A 24,187-nucleotide genomic window follows, 5' to 3' on the forward strand; every position below is an offset into this window, starting at 1 on the left:
CAGCTCAGTTCGAAGGCTGCACGTGGCAGGTTTTTTCCCCTCCTTTCTCTCACGTGACCTTTCGTAACAAGAGGACTAAAAAGAAGATATCATGTCTCAGAAAATAAACATCAGAGGAGTTGTTTTCTCATCATAAATGTTGGTCTCAAATATAGTTATCTATGTAACTATGTGCGTACCTAAGATTCAGGTGAATAGCTGAATATTTGTTCATTGTTAGGTGTGAAAAATGTTGCTTGCATATCAGTCAGAATAGCTTGCATTTAAAGTCTCATACACGAAATGCAAAGCATTGCAGGAATTTTCAAATTAGATGACAGTTTGGTTCTTCCTGAAATGGATCCACGGCTTTTGTGTGGCTTTTCAGTTCCTGGGTTTACTGTATTTTAGTGAGGAGTCTTACTTTTGATTCAGGTATATTAATATTAGCTGTAGTAGTCCTGCTCATGATCAAACCCTAACTTCAGATTAAGTTACAAAATTGCAAGGTCTAATGCTACATTCTTTCTAGTGAAAACAGTGCTTGCCATCTGTAGTATGACCAAAAGTATTGCAGCCATGTGCAATGAATTTGTGATCTTCCCTTTGAAGCGGTTGGTTAAAAGACCAGGACAGTGTCAATAATTATCTTCAAAGTGAGTATATTGGAACCAAATAGTGCCAAATATTGGAACACTTACAATCAGCTGCCAAAAGCAAAAAATGTAATGCAGTCTGGACAATCAGATAATTCCTAGTTGCAAGGAAGATGTCATCTTTTTGCTCTAATGTGGCTGAGCCATAAGTCTGCTTGTGTCCTGCACTTGAGTCTAACCACCACAAGCCTGCAGTGATCTGTGACCATGGCAAAGGGGCAATTTTAATCCTCCATACTCTCCCTGCTCACTGAGAGATGTTTTATCTAAACAGGACACATTTGAAAATCCCATACAAAATGAATCTTAAGTTCAGTTGAGGGTATTCACACTGGAAATGTTAAAAGAAGAGATGGGGCATGAACTAAAGTCAGACAGTTTATAATGAAACAATCTCCCCAAGTTTCCCAAAGAAGGGAAGGAGCTTTGGTTAAAGAATAACAACAAAATACTTCCGCCGTAAAGACAGTCATCACTCACACAACGTGAGGACAGTTGAAGGTCACAGAGAGGTCGCAGTCTATGGTCTTCCATCATTGTAGTGTGGTGAAGCACGTGTCAGAAAACATCAGTACGCATTTTTAAACAGATCACAGATGTATAAATCTTTTTGTACTCAGTGTACATTTTTAGTTTTATCTGTGTAAAGTTTTTTGTGCTATAGTAAAATATATTTTTAACACAGCATTAATGCTAACTTATACCAAGAAAAGCTTAAAATTAGTGGGTATGAAAAGGATTTAGCTTAAGGCCTATTTTTAGTTTTATTTTAACTGTCTTTTTAATTTAATCATTTAATTCTAATGAGAAATGACCTGTCCAACAACAAGCCTGCGTGTATGATATAGCTATTTTTTAAATTTGAGGAATAAAGGATTCATTATCCTTAGTACTATAAAAAAACAAAAATAAAAAAAAATTATTAGCTTTTAAAGAGAATCGTGCACTATTATTTTCTTTTAGCTACTCTATCAAGATTTTTTCCAGAAACCTACTGCCTCCTGCATGCTGTATTTTGGTGAAAAGGTGTTTTTGTGTTAAATACAAATAACATGTAGTGAACATGATAAACATGAAGTGAAATTAAATACCTATGTGCAAGAGCTTGATCAAAGTGAGACTGGTCCTGTTAAATCAGGAGACAGCTGTGTTTCTTTGAACTCAAGTAGCCCTCACTTTGAAACACGTTGTCAATGATGATTCATTAACAACCCCAACAATGATTTGTCCAAAATAAATCTAGGGTGGTTATTAAAGGCTCTTCTGCCAGGGACACACAGAAAAACGTTAGTTCTGTCTGAAGAGACAAGGTGTGTTTCAAACTGAAAAAGCAGGACTTCCACAAGTGACCTCAGAAGACAACAAACTGTGAGTATAAGATCCAGAAACTTCCTAGAAACTAAGCTCTTGCCGCTCTGATGTTTCTAAAACTGAATAACTTTAACCTGCTTTAATCATCTTGAACCAACTTTAACCCATCATGTGGCCACCACACACTATGCAAATCATTTTAACTAGTGAATGGAATTTTTTAAAACATTTTGAATAAAAGTATAACTGCTTAACAAATGTAAAGCTGTTAAATGATTGTTGTTCTGCATCAGTTAGAACTCACATTCAGGAAAATAAAAGTGCTTCTTGAGTTTGGATTAATTTTGTTCGATCTGGACTTAAATAGTAATGAAAAGCTGAGAATTTGATTTGAGTAATTTGATTTATTGGGAGTTAGGTGTTCATATATGGTACTATTTCTTAATGTACAACAACAGGTTTGAGGTTTTTTATTCTGTTGATCCCAACTAAACAAAATTTTTGTATTGTGTTTCAGAACAGTCACTGTTGGGGTTTTTACTTCAGATAGCTTTCACTCAAACCTCTCCAAATGTGTTCTTAAGGCACTAAATTAACAGTTTAGATGTGGCCAGTTTTTCAGGACTATGTATATAAGTGCTCACCTAACACATAAGCTAAACAATCAATGACTAATTCACTGCAGATAAATATGAACACCCCTTTCATTACCAAAGAAAGGTCAGTAAGACAAAAGGCATCGTGTGTTTCGGGACTGTTGCTGTGCCCTGACTTCACAGCAGTCTGAACAGCTGACAGCTGTGGAGCTAAAGGGCCGGTTAGTGGAAAGTGTCCTGAGAAAAAACAAGAAACAAGGGCAGCGGGAGAAAATGACTAGAGGAGTGTATACTACACAATAGCAGATACTGACTTCATGTTTCCTAATCATTAAACGCGGATTAAACAGGATGTGATGGCTCTGGTTTGTGTTTTACTGATTTTTTTCACATGTACTTGAGGTCACTGCTAAAAGAAAAAATGTTTAAAAAGCTGTTCTTAATTATTGGCTTTAGTCTTCCAAAATAACATTGCACCCTATCCAAGGTCACTTCAGTAGTGGGCATTGAATGGTACTTAAATGGTTTGATGAGTGACTCAACACCTTGTATTTCATGAATTTACAAATGCAGAATTTATTCTACAATTCATTATTTAAGCAAAGAATTCTTTATTTCGATGGGCGTGGCTCTTGTGGTCCTCCATAGTATTTTCCTTTATTTATCAACAGTTTATAGTTTAGTGAAACGGGTTCATCATTCCAAGCACTTCCTCGACTCACACCCCGGTATAAGAATAATTATAATAACTAAAAGAAAACTGAACCAAATAAAAACTATATCTAAAGATTTTCAAAAAGCAAAATCAATTCTTGAAACTTGGCTGAATTTTGAACAAAACTCCCATCTCCCATCTCAATAAGAAAACCTGGCATGTCTCTAAAATGAGCTGGGAGCTGATACTGATAGTGATTAAATCTGGGTTGGGAAGTAAACTTTCACAGAGACACAAATAAGAAACTGTGACTGTTGTGAAGGGCCGCACCAATAATCTAACAGTGAGCAAAAGTGAGTTCAGCTTTCTGGTGGGGCCCTTCACAACAGTTAGTTTTTCACGTGGCCTCTTAGGAAAACTTAATTAATGATTAAACCCTGTGTGGTTACAATTCCGTTTCTTATGAGTGAAGTTTGACTTTTTTCTGCCGCTCAATCAAAACTAACCTGTCTTTCTTTATACTCCCTGCAATAGGGAAGGTTTAAATCTTGCGATTTGCTTCACCTGTTGTTCATGCTATCGACCTCATGGTGTCGCTGAGGCACCGAGAAACGAACTCGCTTTCACGACCAGAGCGCTGGTGCATTCACTGACGACGACGTATGATCCAAACAGAGGCATCTATGCAGCTTAGCATGGCTAACGTGCAAACCAACCAGCCGCCTCCAGTTGCCTTTACTGAGAGGCCATGTGGTCTAGGGAACAGTCTCCGCCTCGTCATTCAGAAACAACCCGCCCCTCCTTTCTCTGTCCCTGTGGTTCCTTTTGGTTGTCTATCATTGTCACCGCTCACACTGTCACTTCTCCACTCATGGACTCACTTGCGGTCACTTCTGGGAATTGCACTTGTCTTGTTGAGACTGGAAGATCTGGACCATTAGTATTTGACTCAGAAAGCTGCTGATGAGTTAACCCGGAATGGAAACATAAAGAATTACTGCAGACGTGAGACAGTTTTTTTTCCTAGGTATTCCTTTACGTTATGTGAAGTTTTTCTTTATGCTTCTTCTTTGTTTTGATTGTGAGTGGACTTTTCTGCTGTTGTACTTTCCCCTACAGTAAACAAATTAGTGTTTATAGCTGCAGTTAAGCCTTGCTGTATAATGTAGGCCAAAGGTTACCGGTTACGCTGCAGCGAGGTTTAGTTATTTCCCCTTTAGCGTAACACCTCAGCTGCTCTGTGATCATGGCTACAAAAAGCTACCAAATACACCCACCACTATTGCGCAAATATTGGAACAGCTTGCATAATAATAAGCGCTGAAAGGGTTACTTGGACAAAACTGTAAAAGATAATGAAATTGTTTTTTCTTCTAGATAATGTTTGCAGCAGGTAGTGATATAAATTAGTTTTTCTTTTTTCTAAAATCAAAACTGCTGTTGTCAGTGTACAATGTGTATAGTGACAGTATGTATATATATATGTGTATATATGCAGTTGGTATCTGTCTTGAAGTTCAGATCCTCTGGGAGGTCTGTGAAGTACCCTAGCTGTTCCTAGGACTATGTTCTTTTTGTGTGTCTGGAATCTGTTGCAGCCACCTTTCCAGCTGCTAACCCTCCTGTTACCACTGGGACCATTTTGGATGTTACCAAAGTGGTTCCATGTACTTTAGTTGTTTCTTCAGCCCCCGGTACTTACTTATTTTTCTCCTTCTTTCTGATGTTGCTGTCCTCTGGGATTGCTGCATCTATCACACCTGCGGTGTTCTGTTTCTTGTCAACAATCATTCTGCATATGGTTGGTTTGTCAACAGCTGCTTGTCTGTCAGAAACTCAAAGACCCACTGGGTCTGAGCCTGTTATTTATTTAGAAACTGGGGACTTCTAATCCATATGTGGCACAGATGTTCCTGTAGACTTTTTCAGCCACTTGGTTGTTTTTTCTCACTGTATCCTTGCATCTTAAATTCTGCTACTGTGCACTGGACGGTCTCTGGGGCATTTTTGCACAGTCTCCAACTTGGATCTTGTTAGTTGTGGCAGACTCCTTTCTGTTCTGTGCTGTCCTTTTAAGGCAGCCTTTTCTAGCAAATATTAAGATTCTTTGTTATCTGCCACTTCTTCTATCTGTGGATGCTACATGCCATGCAGCAGCTTGGTCTTCCATGATACTTCCTTCTCCTCCACTGCTTGAAACAGCTCATCTTAGAGGGCCTGAGATACATCTTCCTAATGTATTCACAGACTCCTATGTTTCATACTGGATGGTTCTAACACTAACTAATCACTGCCCTTCCTCTTTACGTTGCTCATAGAGCCTCAGGATGCTGGACTGTAGAGATCTCCATAATTTATGAGTAATTTTTATGTTTTGACATCAGTAGCATCTATCTTCTACTGAGGCCATTTTTTTTTTAAATTCCAGCTAGGTATTTCATGACCTTTAGGGTGTATGTATTCATAGCTCAAATCCGTGGTTGACATTCATGGATCTTCACCACTCTGTTGGCCTGTGGGATACCCAGGTACTTGTAGCTGTCCTGTATCCCCACTATAATGCCCATTCCTCTTCAGTCAACACTACTCTCCCTTTCTTTGCAACCACTCAGCCATGCTTTTCTAATCCGTGTGCCCTCGATGTAGGTGGTGCATATATGCATATCTCATTCTGTCACATTTGTTAACTCTTGAAACACAGATAAAGTTTACTTGGATGCATGGAAGGACTGATTAGATTTTAATGGTCAAAGGTCAATATAACTATGACCTCACACCTGTCCCATTCTTCTAAATGTGATATCTCGGGAACTCCTGGAGTCAGTTTTATTATGTCCGGCACAAATGTTCACTTGGACTTACTAATGAACTGATTACAATTTTGTAACATTACAATTTTACAATTTTGTAACATTTATTTTTAAATGGCCAAATGTCAGCTTCCATTTAGTTTTGTTTCATTGTACTCTCAATGTGAGGTACAAAGTGATATCAGTGCAACTAAAGAAGACCATCATTAGGCTGGGAAATTAAAATAAACCTGTCAGAGGGCAAAATTTCATTTATGGAACAACCTGGAACATTCTTTCCATTGTTAGGAAAAAACAGCTTCGCAACATGTAGTTAAGTCAGTAACACTGAGGAGATAAATGTATCATTCTCAAGGTCTACAATCAAGTGACACTTTCAGTGAATGTAAATTCAGAGTTTAAAATAAGGTACTGATAACACTTGAGCAAGATGACCAGATTAGACTTTGGGCGTATGAAACGAAGTTTAACTTTAAGAGTACGTAAAAGGCCAGGCCATGTTATCGGTTTAAAAATGATGCAGCTCATGTTCTGGCATGCCTTTCAGTTGATGAAGACAGAACTAAAGACAGGAAGACCCACAAGCAACTGAAAGCAGCTGCAGTAAACACCTTGGCAGAAACACAACATTCAGTGATGTTCATTGGTTCTAATCTTAATCCAAGCACTGGCTCCAAAGGATTTTCATCCAAGTATTAAAAACAGTCCCTATATTTATAATTTTGTTAGTTTGCCCAGTTAATTTTGAGTCTGTTGAACTGGGGGGCTCTGTCTAAAAATAATTGTAATTCCTAAACAGTTCATGGGAAATTCTTTACAAAATTTGTTCAATTAAATCAGAATAGACTGAATCCAATCTGATTGGATTTAACATCCCCTGTCGTGATGATGGAGGCAAAAAATTGTGTGTTATTCTGTGAGAATGACTTTGGCAGGTGCTTGATGTAAACTGCAACTTAACTGAGCAATATCATTCTTAATTTATCCTTAGATAAAATTACACCTTAAAATTCTACCAGTGCAATCTATATTTAAGCTCGTGAATTTGTAGATGCATGCACTGTGGTTCAGTATTTTACATCTTTAGTTACTGGTTTTATTTATATATATATATATATATATATATATATATATAAGTCGGCCATCTTGGATACAACTTTTGTTTTTTCAATAGGAAGAGGGCCATGTGACACATCAAACTTATTGGTAATGTCACAAGAAAAACAATGGCCTAAATGGCCACCATGGTCACCACCCATCTTGAGGAGTTTTCCCCCTCACATATACTAATGTGCCACAAACAGGACTTTAATATCACCAACTATTCCCATTTTATTACGGTGTATCCATATAAATGGCCCACCCTGTATAGTAGTGAATCAGGTGAATATTATATTATGCCTGACTACACTGTAGCCTTTCTATAAACTATAAACTTTCTATTATCTTTGATTTTTTTTTTTTTTACAGTAAATAAAGTTCTTTCAAAAACATGCATTTTACTATTCTCAAAGACATAAAGATATGTTTATTTGCACCTTATAGTTGATGAAAGCATTTGTACACATGCTGTGGATAAACTGGCCCCGAATCTTCTTAAGCAATAGTGTCAGCCCCCTGAGTAACTTCTACCCAGGTTGTTTTTAAAGTCCAGGTCTATAAAAAAATAATCACAGCACACACGATGACTTCACTTTGGTAACGTTGCTGAACTATGACTCAGCTGAGCTAACAGTCAGAAGGCGGTGCCAACAAAGACCACATAAAGTTAGAACATTAGTTTTCAGCAGTTTGCAGTGACGTCACTAACTGAACAGAGAATTAAGGGAACAAAACTAACTGATAAATTAGTCCCACTGAATGTTTAATCCCATCACTAAGTAAAACTATTATCATAAGACAGGCTAACACTTGTTAGGGTGTTAGTTGGCGTGAGTAGTATTATCTTCCTTTTATCTCGGTTTCTTCTCACGCAAAGGAGATAGAAATGTTGCAGAGAAGGCAAAAGAAGACAGAAAGAGGTTATCCGAACCATTAATTTACACCGTGTTATCATTTTATAGTCAATGCTATATAATCTTTTATTAATGTTAATTGAACCAGACCTATGATTGGCTGCAATCTGCCACAACCTATTGGAGTGAGAGAAAAGAGATGAGAAATATAAGGAGCATTAATGCAGTAGCAGCATATGGATTTATATGAAGTAAAAGAAAAGAGTTTGATAGTTCTCAGTCTGTCATGGGAAGTCTGGGCTGGGTTATCTATGGCATAAATAAGACATCATTCAGGGTCATTCAGTCTGGTCCAAACTAGAAATTTATCGAAAAGGAAAAGTCCTGTGCTTTTACTTATCAGACATTTTGCAAAATGATAATATGATAGCTGAGCAGTTTTCCCCCCATTGATATATGCCTTAGTTCAGAGCCCAACACCAAAATATGGATCCGTTTAGGATCACATGGCTTCTCTGAGTAAAAAGAAACCAAAGTGTTCAGAAAATGCTTCGAGTTGAACTCATCGACTAATCTGGACAACAAAGAACAAACTAAAGCTGTGAAACCAGCCACACAGTCCTCACAATGCTAAAATCTGCACAGCATCAGAAAGGCACACGTGTTCTGTTTCAGCCTTACAGCCTTCTAGTTAAAAAGCCCGTTACTACAATTCTGTAAATTCAGATTACGTCAGAGCTAGGTGTCATTCATATACAATTGTCTAGCTACTGCATGCACACCCATACCCAACAACCAACACTTACACTGCAAGAAGTTCAACTTGATTTCAGGTCATCTAGAATTTTCCATATTGTGACATATCTAAGAGAACTGACTGCAAAATATTCAACAATTTTTATCAGAATATACATGACTGTGAGCACAATATGAAAAAAAAAATGATTTTATTTACATTTCATAATAATTATGGACATATCCATTTATCACATATTTGTTTACTCAAAAATAACAATGTTGGCATTAGCCAGGAAGATTAGGTTTTAGTATCCATAGTGATTAGACAAGCTTTCCTGTACACAAGCTTTAAAGACTATAAAGCTTTTCTTTTGCTATTCTAGTGTTTACCTGCCACATAAAAGCAACACATACTGTAATTGCCATACTCCAGCATCTAGTGTTAGTTTTTTTCTCTTGGTTGGCTCATTAAATGATCCATAAAATACTTTAGAAAAGCTGTTTTTTAGCATCTCAGCATTTGAACCTTCTTACTACTGTCGTAGCACACATATTTTCCAGTCTGTCTGCTTCACTCCCACATCAAATCCTAGCCAGCCACACAAAAGCAACATTGATGAAAAGATTTATTCTCATACCAAGCTGCACCGACCCTTTTCTGACCTAATGCAGCAAGACTGCTGGCATTGTGCTGATAATGAACGCTAATGTCCTGTAATTAACTCACATCACTATTCCTGAAGTGATTGGTGATTTTGTTATTGTGTGGCTTACTTGGCACTGATGTGTGCAGATAACCAGATGGTCTCTGGAATATCAAATTTTGCGCCTTCCAAATCATCTGTTTTGGTCAAAAATGTGATCAAATGTACCTAAATGGGCTTTCTTCCCTTCTTGTTAAAGGATAATGGAAAAGCCCCATGATCCAGATGACAACTTCAAGCTGGATAAGGGCACAGCCGAACCTGAACCCAGCACCCATACGAGAGGACAGTGGTCTAGCAAAATTGAGTTCCTCTTGGCTGTTGCTGGGCAGATCATAGGGCTGGGAAATGTGTGGCGGTTTCCTTACCTATGCTACAAAAATGGAGGAGGTGAGTATCAAAATAGTGAACAAATGTAGACACTATATTGTGCTGTGGCTGTCTACCTATTTAGCTCCTCTTTTCCAGTTTTACCGTCTCCAAATAATGAACTTGGGATCACTGGTTTGCAGAAAGCTGTTTTGAAGTCTGGAGCTTCCTTAAAGAACCCATAAGTTATAAGCTATCTCTAACAATGGGTGATAGACTTTATCAGCAAGATGCATTGTACCGAACTGTATGTATTTGTACTTAATGGTTAAAAGGGTTAAATTAAACACATCCTCAGAATCTCTTTCAGTACAACTTTCAGTTGAATTCAGATTTTTTCAATTAAGTTTTATTTATGTTGCAACAAATCACAAAACATTCACCTCAGGGAACTTTTAAGGTGAAGACCTTACAATGTTAGAGAGAAAACTCCACAGGGTACCACCCTGTGAAGTAAGCATTAGGTGGCAGTGGGTAGGAACTCCATTTTAACAAGAAGAAACCGGCAGAACCAGACTCGGGGAGGGGCATCCATTGGCCTCAGGCGGTTTGGGGTGATGGTAAAGAGAAAAGAAAAAAAGGGCTTAGCGAGGCAGAACAAAACACAAACTATAGAAGAGAGAAGATAAACTTGCTCACTTGCTCACTGTTCATTGTATCATGGTAGGTCGCCCAGCATCCTGATTCTATAGCAGCATAACTAAGTGATAGTTCAGCAGCCATCCCCATAATTATACATATTTTTTTAATGTTAATGTTAATTAGCTGATTACATGAACTTAACTACAGAGCCCAGAACCACTGTTTATATTAGTCTGTTAATGTTTCCTTTGGGCCTTTTAAAAATAAATTTGGAGGAACTGCATTTCTGTGTCAGCTTCCCTTTTGTTTATTTCTGTATAACTAAGCCAAATTTTATATTTTAGTTCAAAATATATCAATTTAAAAGAACTCAAAGGAACATAATCGACACAGTTACTTTAATCTGTTTTTCATTTTTAATTCTATCTTAGCTGCATTTGTTTAAAAATCCTGTCAGTTTAACATTTGTGTAGAGTGGCAGAGAAAAATCGTTTTAAAGGAATTTACATCATAGTTAGGAAAAGATAATCAAGTGAATCCATCCAGTTTCTTAACTTTTTATCCAATTCAGGGTTGCAGGGAGTCTGGAGTCTATCCCAGCTGTCACTGAGAGAGAGGCAGAATGCATCCTGCCAGATTATCACAGGGCTAACACAAAGAGACAACCATTCATGCTCATATTCACACTAGTCACCAATTAACCTAACAAGCATGTCTTTGGACTGTTGGTGGAAGCCAGATTACCCAGAGGGCAATGTTTTCCCTCTGGCACCCAGGCACAAACAGAACATGCAAACTCCACACAGCGAGACAAAGCCTGGAGTAATTTTACGATTTCCAAAAATAATTACATTTGGAAGAAAAATATTTCAGAAAGTAGCTAAACACAAATTAAGAACCACATATCCAAAAAGAAAAAATAAAATGTCAACACATCTACAAGCTGTAAAAAACAACAAAACACAAAATAAGTTTTAAAAGAAAGGTCTTTTTAAAATGAACTAACATTATGTCTATCTTATTTAGAGATTAGATGCAAAGTAAGCCAGTGTTGATCTCCCCTGGGATTGACCTGTGTCAGTGTGATAACCCTGGATTAATAAAACAGTTGAATCGATCAATACAAATAACTTATGTGGTGCAACTTTGGATTTTGTCCAGGGGTGTTCTTCATCCCGTATATACTCTTCCTCTTCACCTGCGGCATACCCGTGTTTCTGCTGGAGACGTCTCTTGGCCAGTACACGAACCAGGGAGGGATTACCTGCTGGAAGAAAATTTGCCCCCTTTTTGAAGGTAAAAATCTCTCTCTTAAAAAAAAATTTGAATGTGTGACAATTTCCACCAAACATCTGTTTCATGACTGAAACAGCTACTAGTCTGAAAACAAATTATGTTTTATCACTTTATTATATTGACTACATGGTTTTTACATGTTTGGAAGTTTTCATTTATCAGACTACCAATAAAGAAGAAAACACAAGTTAAGATCATACTGTATGCTAACAAGCTATGACAAGGCCTTTAATTAATGAAGCTGAATCTAATTATAAATAGAAAACCTGTGGAAAATATTAGTATGTTTTTAAATGCATATTTTAATCACAAACTGCACATTTTACTCACTCACATTTTCCTGCTGTTGTAGCATTTGATGAGTTTTCAATGAAATTATGAATTTTTATTATAATTCCTCATTTAAACTAACTAAACAAACTATTTTCCCCCTAGAACATTATACTGTAAACAATCAGATGCTGTATTCCAGGAAACCTGAGTTTTGAGTCTGACACTTATGCAAAAGTTGTGTAACAAACTTAATATTTAAAGTTTAACAAAGCTCCTTTTCTGATTATTGGCAAGACAAAACCTTTTTAAGAAACTCGCAGATCTGCATCAGGGGTTTCATCTTTCACATTACTTACACTGGTTGAACATTACCTCTTCTTTGACTGCCAGCCAGGGGACTTGTATACTATTAGCTCCTTTCTTACTTGTTTTCTGTGTTTCCCCTCTACAATTGTTCACTGCACTACATTTACTTTGGCACTCCTTTATGTAATTTAAATATATGCCATCATTTAAATATGTATTTATTTTTCAAAGTGTGTTGGGTTGTTAACAAGTATTTATATTAACATACTGGACACAGTGCGTTTCTTTAATTATTCTATATGTATGTGATTTTGCCTCCTTTTAAGTGTTTAATTTGTTCCCTTTTTGTTGTTTTTCAGGCCTTGGTTATTGCAGTGGAGTGGTTGTTTTATACTCCAGTATTTATTACATTATCATATTAGCCTGGGCATTCCTATATCTCTTCTCCTCTTTCAATTCTGAGCTTCCCTGGGCAAGCTGCAAAAACAGCTGGAACACTGGTAAGTCCCACTATGTGATTAGAAATGCAAAAACAAAGAAGTAGCTAAACATCATGAGAGCAATTATGACTCACTGCATTTTAACAAGCTTTGGGGAACTCATCATGATACTAGCTGGTTTCCATTTTTTACATGTTAGGTTGCTTTTAATGTCATAAAATTGGCTGTTTGAGGGTTTTATTCGATTCTGGCACAATGTTGGCACTGAGGGTTTTTTTGTGTCTATAGAGCAAAGGCTGGAAACATTTTATCTTATGAAGGACTAACACTCAGTATTCTTCACTCATGCTGATATTTATTAATAATAGCAGTTGAAAAATTTAGGTGTATTTATTTGCACTGACAATTTTACATTGCTTTATACAGTATATGGATAAAAAAAAATTGCAGGCCGCACTTCAGTTTTCAGTCCCATTGCCACAGGTGTATAAAATCAAGCACCTAATTATGCAGTCTGTCTTTGCAAATAATTTTTGAAAGATTGGCACATTCTAAAGAGCTCACTGAGTGTCATAAGATAACACCAGTGTAGCAAGTGCCGCTTCTTCTCATGTAGGTATTCCACAGACAACTATAAGTGGAATTATTGGAAAGTGGAAATGTTCAGGAAACAGAGCAGCTCATCCACGTAAAGTTACAGAGCAGGGCCATCGAGTATGGAGGCTTTTAGGGTGTAAAAGTCACCAACACTCTGCTGACTCAGTAACTGCAGAGATCCAAACCTCCTCAGGAAAAAACGTTTTATTCGGAAGTATCTTTTTACCATGTAGCTGGCCGCTACATGCACTATATGGACAAAAGTATTGGGCTACACCTAGCCATGCCGCCTGCCCTTACAACATTTGTGAAAGAATGGGTGGTTCTAAAAAGCTCACTGAATGTGGCATCCTATGAATGGTACTGTCATGGGATGCCACATATAAATATTCTTAATAAATAAATAAAAATAGGTGTATGCTTACTTAGAATCTAGAATTATGAGAACCACAGAAAAGCCTTACTTGGTGTGCACCAGCAAACTGATAACAATTTTATGGCAACACCAACAAAGTCTTTACTCACCACAGCACTTTCCACTTGGCCATAGTCAAGTCAGCTACTGGTCATTGCCATTAATTTAGTGGGAATGCTTGCAGCACCACTTGGTGCCTGAGTAAAACTCTCAACCTTCTCTTTCAACCCAGTAAAATGAAAGAGGCACCACCTTGTGGCTTTATTCAGCACTTCACGCAAGTGAGTTTCCCTCTCAGGGGGACAGAATACTAAAGCCAGCGAACAACAATCACACACGCACACAAATAAACAACTGTCAGCAATCTAATGCAGTCACACAAACTTAGATCACTGTCTTTTTATTATTTATTGTTTTTTTATGTAATTGGTGGAGACACTGAAATAATCCCTCGACCCCCTCCTTCAGCAAACATAAAGTAGAAAACACCTTCTGTAGTCACACATGTTTTATTTAATATAGCAAACTACAAATGAAGAACCAATTTGTTATGTGAATAGAAAAGCTTATATAGTAAAAATCAGTAGAACACTAGCATAGCTTATATGTAAGAATAAAAAAGAAAAAAAATACCAAAATGTAACTGGAGATTTTTGTTAACACAGACCAAGGCTTTGACAAGATGTGTTATATGACCTTTCTTTGTTTGTGCTTTAAATCACTTGTTGACATTTCTCAGAAACCTGTGTGGAATTTGACAGAAAGGCTGATTATTTCAACATGACTGTACATGAAAATGCAACTTCACCAGTGAGAGAGTTTTGGGAGTGAGTAACTTTTCCAAAATCCAAAAACTTTTAAGGCATTATTTGGACAAGTGAATCGGCATTTGTGAGTTATGACCATCACTAACTGTCAACTGCAGGCGAAGAGTTTTGAATATAACTGGAAGCATCAATGAGTTGGGCAATATTCGATGGGAGTTGGCTTTGTGCCTTTTGTTGTCCTGGATCATCTGCTACTTTTGTGTGTGGAAAGGTGTCAAGTCTACTGGGAAGGTAAGACATGGGCTTAATACTTTTTTTCCTTGTGGTACACAGTGTAACAAATAACAGAATCTGCTAGTGCCTAAAAACACAGTAATATGTTACACACCAAACATGCCTCTATCTTTATAGGTTAATTACCTATTAGAGACAGGATGTGATTGTACGCAGTTTAAGGCTAACCATAAATATGAGCCAACATTATTACAGTCCTTTATGATTCAAAGATATCAAGCTAAGCCCAAACTTTTGTTCCCACTGCACTTAAATTAAAGGTACAACTAGCAGCAGGCCAGGTTAAAATAGATGGAGATGAAGTATCTTTCTGAAATATCATGAAGAACATGCCACAAACATGTTTCTTAGTAATCATCTTTGCTTCCCTGGCTTTATCCTTTGTCCCCTTTCCTTCCCATTCATTGATTGTCACTGTTCATATATTTATTGAGGGTGGACATGAGCTACACACGCACACCAGGGCAGGGCAGAGAAGAGATTGTATTTTATGCAACAATGACGGTGTTTATTTTTAATAAATACAAAAGCAGAATACAAAGTTGCGGACCTGTGATATCAGTAAAAACTTCCTCTTTCAAATTGTTGCACTCTTTGTACCACTAAACCAGAAAGATTTACACAGCTATATGCTGGATTTTATGCTAAAATAGTTATATAAGGTATGTAATCATTGAAACATACTTACTAATTAAATTTGATTACCCCATTTAAAAATAAATGGGAGTGTTGCACTTAGACCTGATTTGATAGTAGTATCTGTGCCAGATAGCAGTGAATTTCATGATATGAAGTTGAACTGTAATCAGTTTTCTGATCTTCTTTTGATCCTCTTCATCTGCAGATGTCCTCTGTATTTGTTGATTAACTGTTAGCATGCCAACTAAATAAATGGTGAACATGACGTTACTTGCTGAGAGCTGCAAATCCTGCAAGATTTATTATTTTGAACAAGGTAACATGCAGACAGCATTTAGCTGCAAACAGTGTTGTGCCAGCATTAAAAAAGGCAAAAGAAGCTGTCAGAAAGATTTTCTTTAATCTAAAGCTGCAATTTGCTTTCTTGAAAATTTAAATTGTGCGTTAGACTTAAGGAGTAGTGAACTGCCGTTTTCCCTGGGTGGCAAGAATAAAGAAAAAATCAGCAGCATGTGTTTAGTTTGAGATACACTGTGTGAAACTAAAGTTTCAATGTGAGGTTAAGCAGTGTTCGGTGTATGTTCTGAAGCACAGAGGGAGTGTGATTACATAATATCGGCAGTGAATGTTCATAACTTGGCCACATCATTCCTCCTCTGCAGGTAGTTTATTTTACTGCCACATTTCCATATGTGATGCTGGTGGTGTTGCTTGTTCGTGGACTCACGTTGCCTGGGGCCATAGATGGGATCAAGTTTTACCTGTACCCAGATCCATCCCGTCTCGCTGATCCCCAGGTACAAACATCATTCATGACTTCCCACTGTAAATAAAATGTGGTTTTACTCTTTAACTTCTGCTTAACCATGTTGCATCATCAAAATTCTTACAAACAGTGATGGGTTACTTATGTGTATTAGACTGTGTTACAACTTTCAGTGCGTTTGCAGATGATTGCTTTGCTGATGTCACATAGGGTAAAACATTAGCAAATGTTCTGTACAGATGCACTATGTGCAGTCCAACACACACACACACACACACACGCACAATAAAAAAAAATTCTCATGTAATTGAATGTAGGGGTGAGGAAATGACCTTTTTTTTCTTTTGCAGGTGTGGATGGATGCTGGCACACAAATATTTTATTCCTATGCTATTTGCATTGGGTGTCTAATTGCACTTGGCAGCTATAATAAGTACAACAATGACTGCTACAAGTAAGTAAAATGTTTTTGGTTTTTTAATGTAAGAATATCACAAAATATCACAGTTTTAATGAAAGAAGAAGAATGTAACATAAACATATAAAATCATTATGACAAAACTGGAAAAAGCAGGTTTCTTTAATGCTTTTTACTAACACTAATAACTTTCTTCTGATATTTACCATTATCCAAAAATATCTCCCTTCAGTCATGTCTCATGCCATGAGCTACTGATATGGAAAAAAACAGGTTGTGTGTCACAGTTAGGCAAGAAACATGCAAACCGTGGTTCAGGGGATTGGGAAGCTCATCTTGTAACCAGAAGGTTGCCAGTTCGATCCCCTGCTCTGTCTGTCTTGGTCGTTGTGACCTTGGGCAAGACATTTCACCTATCGCCTACTGGTGCTGGCCAGAGGGGCCTGTCAAGGCTTGCGGGATGAGCCGTGTGGAATTTAATGAGGACCCAAGATGCAGGCAGCTGAGATACAGGGGATTTTTTATTGACAAGGTGGAGATACAAACAGAAACAGCAGAGGAGCGGAGGAAACTAAACAAAACCTAAACTGGAAAAAACTAACAAAACAAACCTGGAGCGCTGGAGGAAACATAGAAACACACAGGGAATTAACACAGACGAACCGGCAACATGCGGGAGAAGACACAGGGCTTAAATACACACAGCAGTAATCAAGGGATGGGAGACAGGAGGGGAACACACCTGGGAGAAATCACAGATGACGAGACAGGGGAAACGTAACCTGAACACACTCACATGAGACAAGGACCTTCAGAATAAAACAGGAAACTAACAGACACAGAGGACCAGACAAGACACTGAATTTAACAGACAGACTCACGAGCAGACACAGTGACACCATGGATAGACAGAGGGAACACAGGCATGCATGAAACAAAACCCTAACAAACCTAAACAAAAGACATAACAGAATAAACAAGAACATAGAATAATATAAAGAAACACAAAACACTGAGTTGTCAGACTCAGGACCATGACAGGGCCGATGGCGCGATATGGCAGCCTCGCTTCTGTCAGTCTGCCCCAGGGCAGCTGTGGCTACAGCTGTAGCTTGCCTCCACCAGTGTGTGAATGCCAGAATGAATGAATAGTGGAATTGTAAAGCGCTTTGAGGGTCTCGAAAATCGCTATATAAATGCAATCCATTATCATTATTATTATTATTATAAACCCTTACTGACTTTAATACAAAATAATTTGATGTAATTTGTTCTCTTTTTATTTTAGGGATTGTGTGTATTTGTGCCTTCTGAACAGTGGGACCAGCTTTGTTGCTGGCTTTGCCATATTCTCTGCACTTGGATTCATGGCATATGAGCAGAACACAGATATATCCAAAGTGGCAGAGTCAGGTGAGTTTATAAAAGAAAGTGTGAAAAGACACAAGGAGCTTTACAATGAACAATTTAGACCTGACAGCATTTATGGATGTAATATTATTTACATGTTCGTATGGGAGAATGTTACAAGCTTGTCTTTGTATGTGCAGTGGATGGCGTTTCTCATCTGTTTTTAGAAGAGGATAAATGCCAGCTACACTTTACACCTTACAATCAATATATGCGTGTATACTCTCACCGACCTCTGTTAGGTATAACTGGTTAGTAGCAGGTTGGGCTTCCGTTTCCACTGTATTCTCTTATTCTCTGCAGGTCCTGGCTTGGCATTCATTGCCTATCCTCGAGCCGTCGCCATGATGCCTTTTCCTCAGATCTGGGCAGTATTTTTTTTCGTTATGATCATCTTGCTGGGGCTGGACAGTGAGGTAAGCTCTGTTTTGTTTTGTTTTGTTTTGGGGTTTTTTGGTGTGGGGGGGGGGGGGGGGTGAAGGGGGAGGGACAACTGAAATAAATTGAAATGGAAATTTAAATTTTTTTTAAAAACAATTTTAAACTTACTTACGTTCCACTAAATATGATTGTTATCTGGCTCAGGCCTGGCGCAGGTTCTCTATTGAGATGCAGATTAAAACAGTTTAATCTTGAGCAAAAATTATGCATTTTTAATGGTAAGTATATAACTTAGAGGTTTGTGTTTCAGTTTGTGGGTTTGGAAGCTCTCACAACAGCCATTTCCGACATGAATCCAGCCTTCTTCCATGTCGGCCACCGACGTAAACTCTTGCTGCTTGCTGTCAGTGTTGTCAGTTTCTTCATCGGCCTTGTGATGGTTACAGAGGTAAGAACAAATTTAAAAGTCACATGTTTGTCACAATAACTGCATTTATTTTATATGCTAAAGCTCGAAAGCTAATGAAACTGCTCCACACACAGGGTGGACTATACATCTTCCAGGTGTTTGACTACTATGCCTGCAGTGGAATGACTTTACTTCTCATTGCCATACTGCAGTCTGTAGGTGTTGGATGGGTATATGGTAAGTTCATGAATTACAGAAATATCAAAGTGTCTTCATAATGAAACAAATGTTTCCTCAACTCTGTGTTTCCATCTTTTCACAGGTGCAGACCGATTTTATGACAACTTAGAGGACATGATTGGATACAAGCCTTTACCCCTAATAAAGTACTGTTTGAAATATGTCACTCCAGTAATTTGCACGGTGAGTTGCAGCAAAAGTTAGTAATGCTCTGCAGCCCTTCCCGCCCATTCTTGCACAGCATATGTCAGTAATGTCAGACAGACATTATTAATCGAGACAAACTCTCTTATCTAGTAGGTGATCATCAGTTTTGCTGACTTAAATGGTAGCTGTTAGTGCAATATGTTATTAACTCTGACTGACTTCATTACTTAAGTTAGGATTAATTCTGTGAGGTGGTGAAAAACTCTCCATCTGAAAGTAAAAAATGTCAGTATGTGTTCCAGCATTTATAATTCATCAAAGTAAAATCACATTAATTGGTTATTTTTAGTAATGAACCAAGACAAAAATCCTTGATGGGGAAGTATCATTTTAGCATTTACTAGCCAACAGTTTTGGGTGTGCAGCTAGCCATGCAGTCTCCCATTATTTGTGAATGAATGGGAAGAGCTTACTGAATTTGAGCATGGTAATGTCATAGGGTCCCACCTTTGCAACACGTCATAAAATTCATGAAATTTCTTCCTTCCTAGATATTCCGTGACTAAGTGTTACTTTTGGAAAATTGTTAGGCTAAGCACCACAGCAACTGATGGCGTCAGACCACATGAAGTTACAGACCAAGGTTGCTGACTGCTGAGGTGCATAGTGTGTAAAAGTCTCCAACACTCTGCTGAATAACCATAGAGCTCTGAGCCACCACTGGTGTTAACATAAGCAGAAAAACTGTGGACTAGGAGCCTTATGAGATGGGTTTCCATTCCCCACGTAGTATGTAATTTATTCCATATTTACCTCTTCCATTGTAATTTTCAGGGAACGTTTATTTTCTCCTTGGTCAAATACACTCCACTGAAGTTCAACAACACACTAGAGTATCCATGGTGGGGTTATGCTCTAGGCTGGTGGTTTACACTGTCCTCTACGCTCATGGTTCCCTTCTGGATGCTGTACAATCTGAGCACCACTCCTGGTACACTGCGACAGGTGAGCTATTTGTGTATTAATATAAATTTCCAAAAAACTGTTTCCGTTCATCTTTTATTAAAACCAATATTCTTCTTTGTTAGAGGTTCTCCATCTTATGTACTCCTGCCGAAGACCTCCCTCTGACCAAATCAGAGAAAAAGGCTCTTGAACTGCTTAACTTGCCATCATCCTTCGATAACAGAGTGTTCTAGAATAAACATGAAAAGTGAAGCAAACTCAGATGCATTTTACAATTAACACAGTTATAAGGAAAATCTAACATTAAATCCAGTGGCTCAATCCTCTGTAGCGCTGCATCATTCCAGTCTGTTTGGAATTTAACCCCTTAAAACACTGATATTTATTTTGTGTCCCCATCTAACTGGCTAGATAAACCAGTGAGATTAATTCAATCAAAAACTACAACCTGAATGAATTCACACAAACAAGAGGTGATTGTAAAAAACTGCGTAATGATAGTCTGAGCACAAATGTGTAGTTTCCCTGAGTTTGGGATGGCATCTTCATCATCTGATTTACAGTCCAAAACCAGAAGAGGAAACCACAGAAACGTCAGAAATAAGAATATGGAACCAGAGAGGATGTGGACTTTTGCTTAAAGAAAATGGTTTAGGCCATGATTTCATTTTCTATATTATTGCTTCTGACGATTGTCTTGTTCATGTTTGTTCTGATAACCCATCTCTACAGCAAGGACTAGTTCTGAAATTTCTCTCGTGGCCATTTGCACTGAGCATATTATTTGACATTTTAAATTGCTCCTCATCCAAAGTTCATTAGTAAGAAGCATATTTTTTTCAGGTTTACCTTCATCTGAATATATTGAGCTATCTGCTTTCACTATGTCTGATTACAAAGCTCTTTTTTAAACCCCAGCTATTCGTACATCTTTATGATACTAGCACTGTTGTTAATCACAATTTATATCAGAGCGATTAGTGGAATACTTAACATGATATTCATGTGATGAATCGCTGGGAAATTTGTCATGTGGTGAAAAATTTTACGTACCTTTAGCATACGGTAGACTGTTTCTGATGCCATAGTTGGAGAAGAGAGAGAAGATGATGCCTGATTAATTCTGTCACATTAAAATGTTGCATTTTCAATCATGGAAAAAAATAATGGTGTATTTATTATGAAAATCCTTCTTCTTTTAAATAAAATACAGCACAGGGTATTTACACCTGCAGAAATGTGCTTCATGTTTAAATCAGTCTTTTTGGGACTATTGCCTGTTATGGTTTCAAGCAACACCATTTTGCAAACACTCATCCTTTTGTAATGAGCACTTATTAAGAAGAGAGTGGAAATGAAAGGTTTTTGTACACCAAGTGTTTTTGTCTCTTACATTGTATTATTACATTTTGTGGTCAAGGCCTCAGGCTGTAGAACTCTTTTGAGTAAAATAATACTGACAGGTATTTGACAAACCCTTACAGATCTAACACCTTAGTTACTTTAAGGCCAGTATGAATTATACAGATGGTGTAAACTGTAACTAAAAAACAATGACAGAAGGGAGTTTGTCAGGCAATAAGCATCCAATCAATTGAAACCCTGAACACTGTGTTTATCTGAGCCATCTGGCTGTCCCAATACAGAAGTGTTTGTGACCTCTACAAAGTACTGATACTGTAAATATTGTATATGGGTTTTTCATGTAGGCAGTAAATGCAGCATTACGATAACTGCGTTATGTATTATAAACCTGTTAGAACCAAGGAAACTCAATATGGTAATATTGATTATAAAATACATTTTTCTGCTGTATTCTCAACTTTTTTTTCTTTTCAGAAACCTTCCTTATCGAGTGTCCAAATTTATATTTTTAATATTTTGTATCATATGTCATTGAGATTTGTGGCAACATTTTTATGTATAACATGTAGAGTGTGATCTAAAGGTTCTGGGAACTGGCCTTTAAAAATCAAAGCAGTGGCGACCCTGAATGGTGATCCTAAGGATTGGTCAGAGGCCAGCTTGAAATCTTTTATGTTGTTGGTTTTTTCTTTGTTGTTGTTTTTATTGTTTTTTCTTTCTTTCTTTAAAAAGAAGGTTTTCTGAACTTTTGAATCACACCTCTGCACTGTACAAATTTTGTAATAACACATTTTTTCATGTGAGAAATCATATTGACATTTACACTGTAATTTTTTTTATAATCCACTGTTGCCACTAGATACAACAGGAACAAAAAGGTTTGCTTTTTTTTTTGTGAAGTGTTGGTATGATGAACTGAATCATAGCTTTGGTTTGTAAATGTTAATTGAATGATTTTATTAAACAACGTGCCATTCTTTAAATATGATCTATAATGAGATAATCATATGTTAATATGATAAATATTATTTATGGATTTCCTCATGTCTTCCTATTACTATTTGGTTAAACTGACATTAGAATCATTCCTTAGGATTTACTGCAGCAATGACCAGTGAGGTGACTGTGGTAAAATCATCATTTGCAGACAGACTTAATAAAATGTATAAAATCTTAATAAATTCATAACTGTTTTGCTTTTTGATTGTCACTACACAGATCCAGAGGAGAGTCTGAAAAAGTAAAAATGGCAGTTTTTCTGTGCCCTTGAATGACATGAGAACATTTTAATTTTCTGCTAATGCTTTTAAGAAAACAAGGTTACCTTTAATTCTTCACCTGAATGTCTTGCAGATATGTAATAATAGATTTATTTTATACAACTCTTTTCTTTTCTCTTTAAACATTCCTTTTTTCATTTTGAACATGTAAAGGACATCCACTTTTTCATACACGCTGTCTAAAATCTGGCGTCATACTTGACCTTGGAACCAGGAACAGTGTCACTACATCGTCCATTTAATAGCTTTATAATATCAGTGTATCACATGAACCCTCCTTCATTGTTTTTTAACCCAAGATGCATGAATTAACCTAAGAAAAACCTTTAAAAACAAAAACTGTTTACTAAATAGGCCTTTTTTATAAGAGGAGAAAAATGCAGTGAGTTATCAAATCGAACACCCAGTTTTTTTCAGCTGATACCACAGAGACAGTAAAACACTACTGCAAACATCTTTGTTTTTCATCTTATCCTTGTAATGTTCATGCATGCACCAGTAAAGCTGTGGTCATGGTAATTCTGAAGTTTTTTTCCTTCAAGTGGTGCCTAATTTCAAATGCAATGTTTCGCACAGCTCGATAAATGTCACTACAGTCTGTGTGCTAACTAAAGGTAGAGTTTATGTAGTTTCCAGAGAGGCAAAACAAAGCTTAAATTGTGATAAGTTCACTCAAAGGCGATAGAAAAAGATGTAAGTGAAGATGTCGAGAAATTATTTTGAAAGGCAAGGATACGAATGCCTCATCCATAAAGACTGCGTGTAATGTAATTTATGTTTTTTACCTGAACAGTTGATGTGTTTCTAAAGTAGGTTGTTTCCCAATGACATAATGTCTGAGAGCAAGGTAAATTGTGGTACTTTTGTGTTTTTCAAAGGTTATGTGGGACAGTGAACATGGGGTACTTTGTAGTATTGTGGTACAGTTCCAGGTGATGGATGCTGGAGTAGGGACAGACTGTGATATCCATGGTCACTACCAGGTTAAGACTTGGATAACAGCAGAGATATAAAAGAGAGACACAGCCCTGAATAATTATTAATTGTAAATTATGGGAAAATTTTGAATCACTAAGGATAGTGTTAGAAATGTATCACTGTATTTGTATCAGAATTGGCTAGATATTTTGTATGCACAGTTTTTATGATACAGTACCACTGGAATGAAATTTCCTTTAGACAACTGCCCCAGAAAGTACCCGTATACAGTAGATTATAGCACAGCTGCTGAGCTTCTAATGGCTCACATATTATCTGCTTAAATACTGTAGACTGCAGTTGGCTGAACTGTTAAAAGCCAGGTGTGTAATTAAAGTTGCTAAGACTTTTTTTCAAGCCATGTAATAAACTGGTGACCGTCATTCAGAGGGCCCCCCTGTGACACACAATGATATAAGCTTAAGAAAATGGATGGCTAGATGGA

At 37.3% G+C, this 24,187-nt stretch overlaps 1 protein-coding gene across 3 annotated transcripts; it reads left to right on the forward strand.

The window, feature by feature from the left end:
• Nucleotides 1-1,873: 1,873 nt before the first annotated feature.
• Nucleotides 1,874-22,677, forward strand: LOC146387356 (sodium- and chloride-dependent GABA transporter 2-like). 3 transcript variants are annotated; one of them, XM_084928917.1, is made up of 15 exons: nucleotides 1,874-2,003; nucleotides 9,604-9,794; nucleotides 11,517-11,651; nucleotides 12,590-12,730; nucleotides 14,422-14,509; nucleotides 14,608-14,740; nucleotides 16,045-16,179; nucleotides 16,499-16,602; nucleotides 17,855-17,979; nucleotides 18,280-18,392; nucleotides 18,668-18,805; nucleotides 18,901-19,003; nucleotides 19,089-19,189; nucleotides 19,988-20,158; nucleotides 20,242-22,677. In XM_084928917.1, the coding sequence occupies exons 2-15, from the start codon at nucleotides 9,608-9,610 to the stop codon at nucleotides 20,350-20,352; spliced, it is 1,785 nt and encodes a 594-aa protein (XP_084785043.1). In that variant the 5' UTR covers nucleotides 1,874-2,003; nucleotides 9,604-9,607; the 3' UTR covers nucleotides 20,353-22,677. The 3 variants fall into 3 exon arrangements, with proteins under 3 accessions (XP_084785043.1, XP_084785042.1, XP_084785044.1); XM_084928916.1 differs by lacking the exon at nucleotides 1,874-2,003 and adding an exon at nucleotides 3,874-4,224; XM_084928918.1 differs by lacking the exon at nucleotides 1,874-2,003 and adding an exon at nucleotides 3,874-4,202.
• The last annotated feature ends 1,510 nt before the right edge of the window (nucleotides 22,678-24,187 follow it).

The sequence above is a fragment of the Perissodus microlepis genome, chromosome 5 (genome assembly GCF_051167445.1).
Source record: "Perissodus microlepis isolate ML-2025 ecotype Zambia chromosome 5, ASM5116744v1, whole genome shotgun sequence".
NCBI lineage: Eukaryota > Metazoa > Chordata > Actinopteri > Cichliformes > Cichlidae > Perissodus > Perissodus microlepis.

Excerpts from the sequence above, each read along its gene's own strand:
- LOC146387356 (XM_084928917.1), top strand. The coding sequence starts at position 9,608 with ATGGAAAAGCCCCATGATCCAGATGACAACTTCAAGCTGGATAAGGGC. Across the intron at positions 17,980-18,279 it reads ATCCAAAGTGGCAGAGTCAG|GTCCTGGCTTGGCATTCATT; the intron begins GTGAGTTTATAA and ends TATTCTCTGCAG. Across the intron at positions 18,806-18,900 it reads GCCTTGTGATGGTTACAGAG|GGTGGACTATACATCTTCCA; the intron begins GTAAGAACAAAT and ends CTCCACACACAG.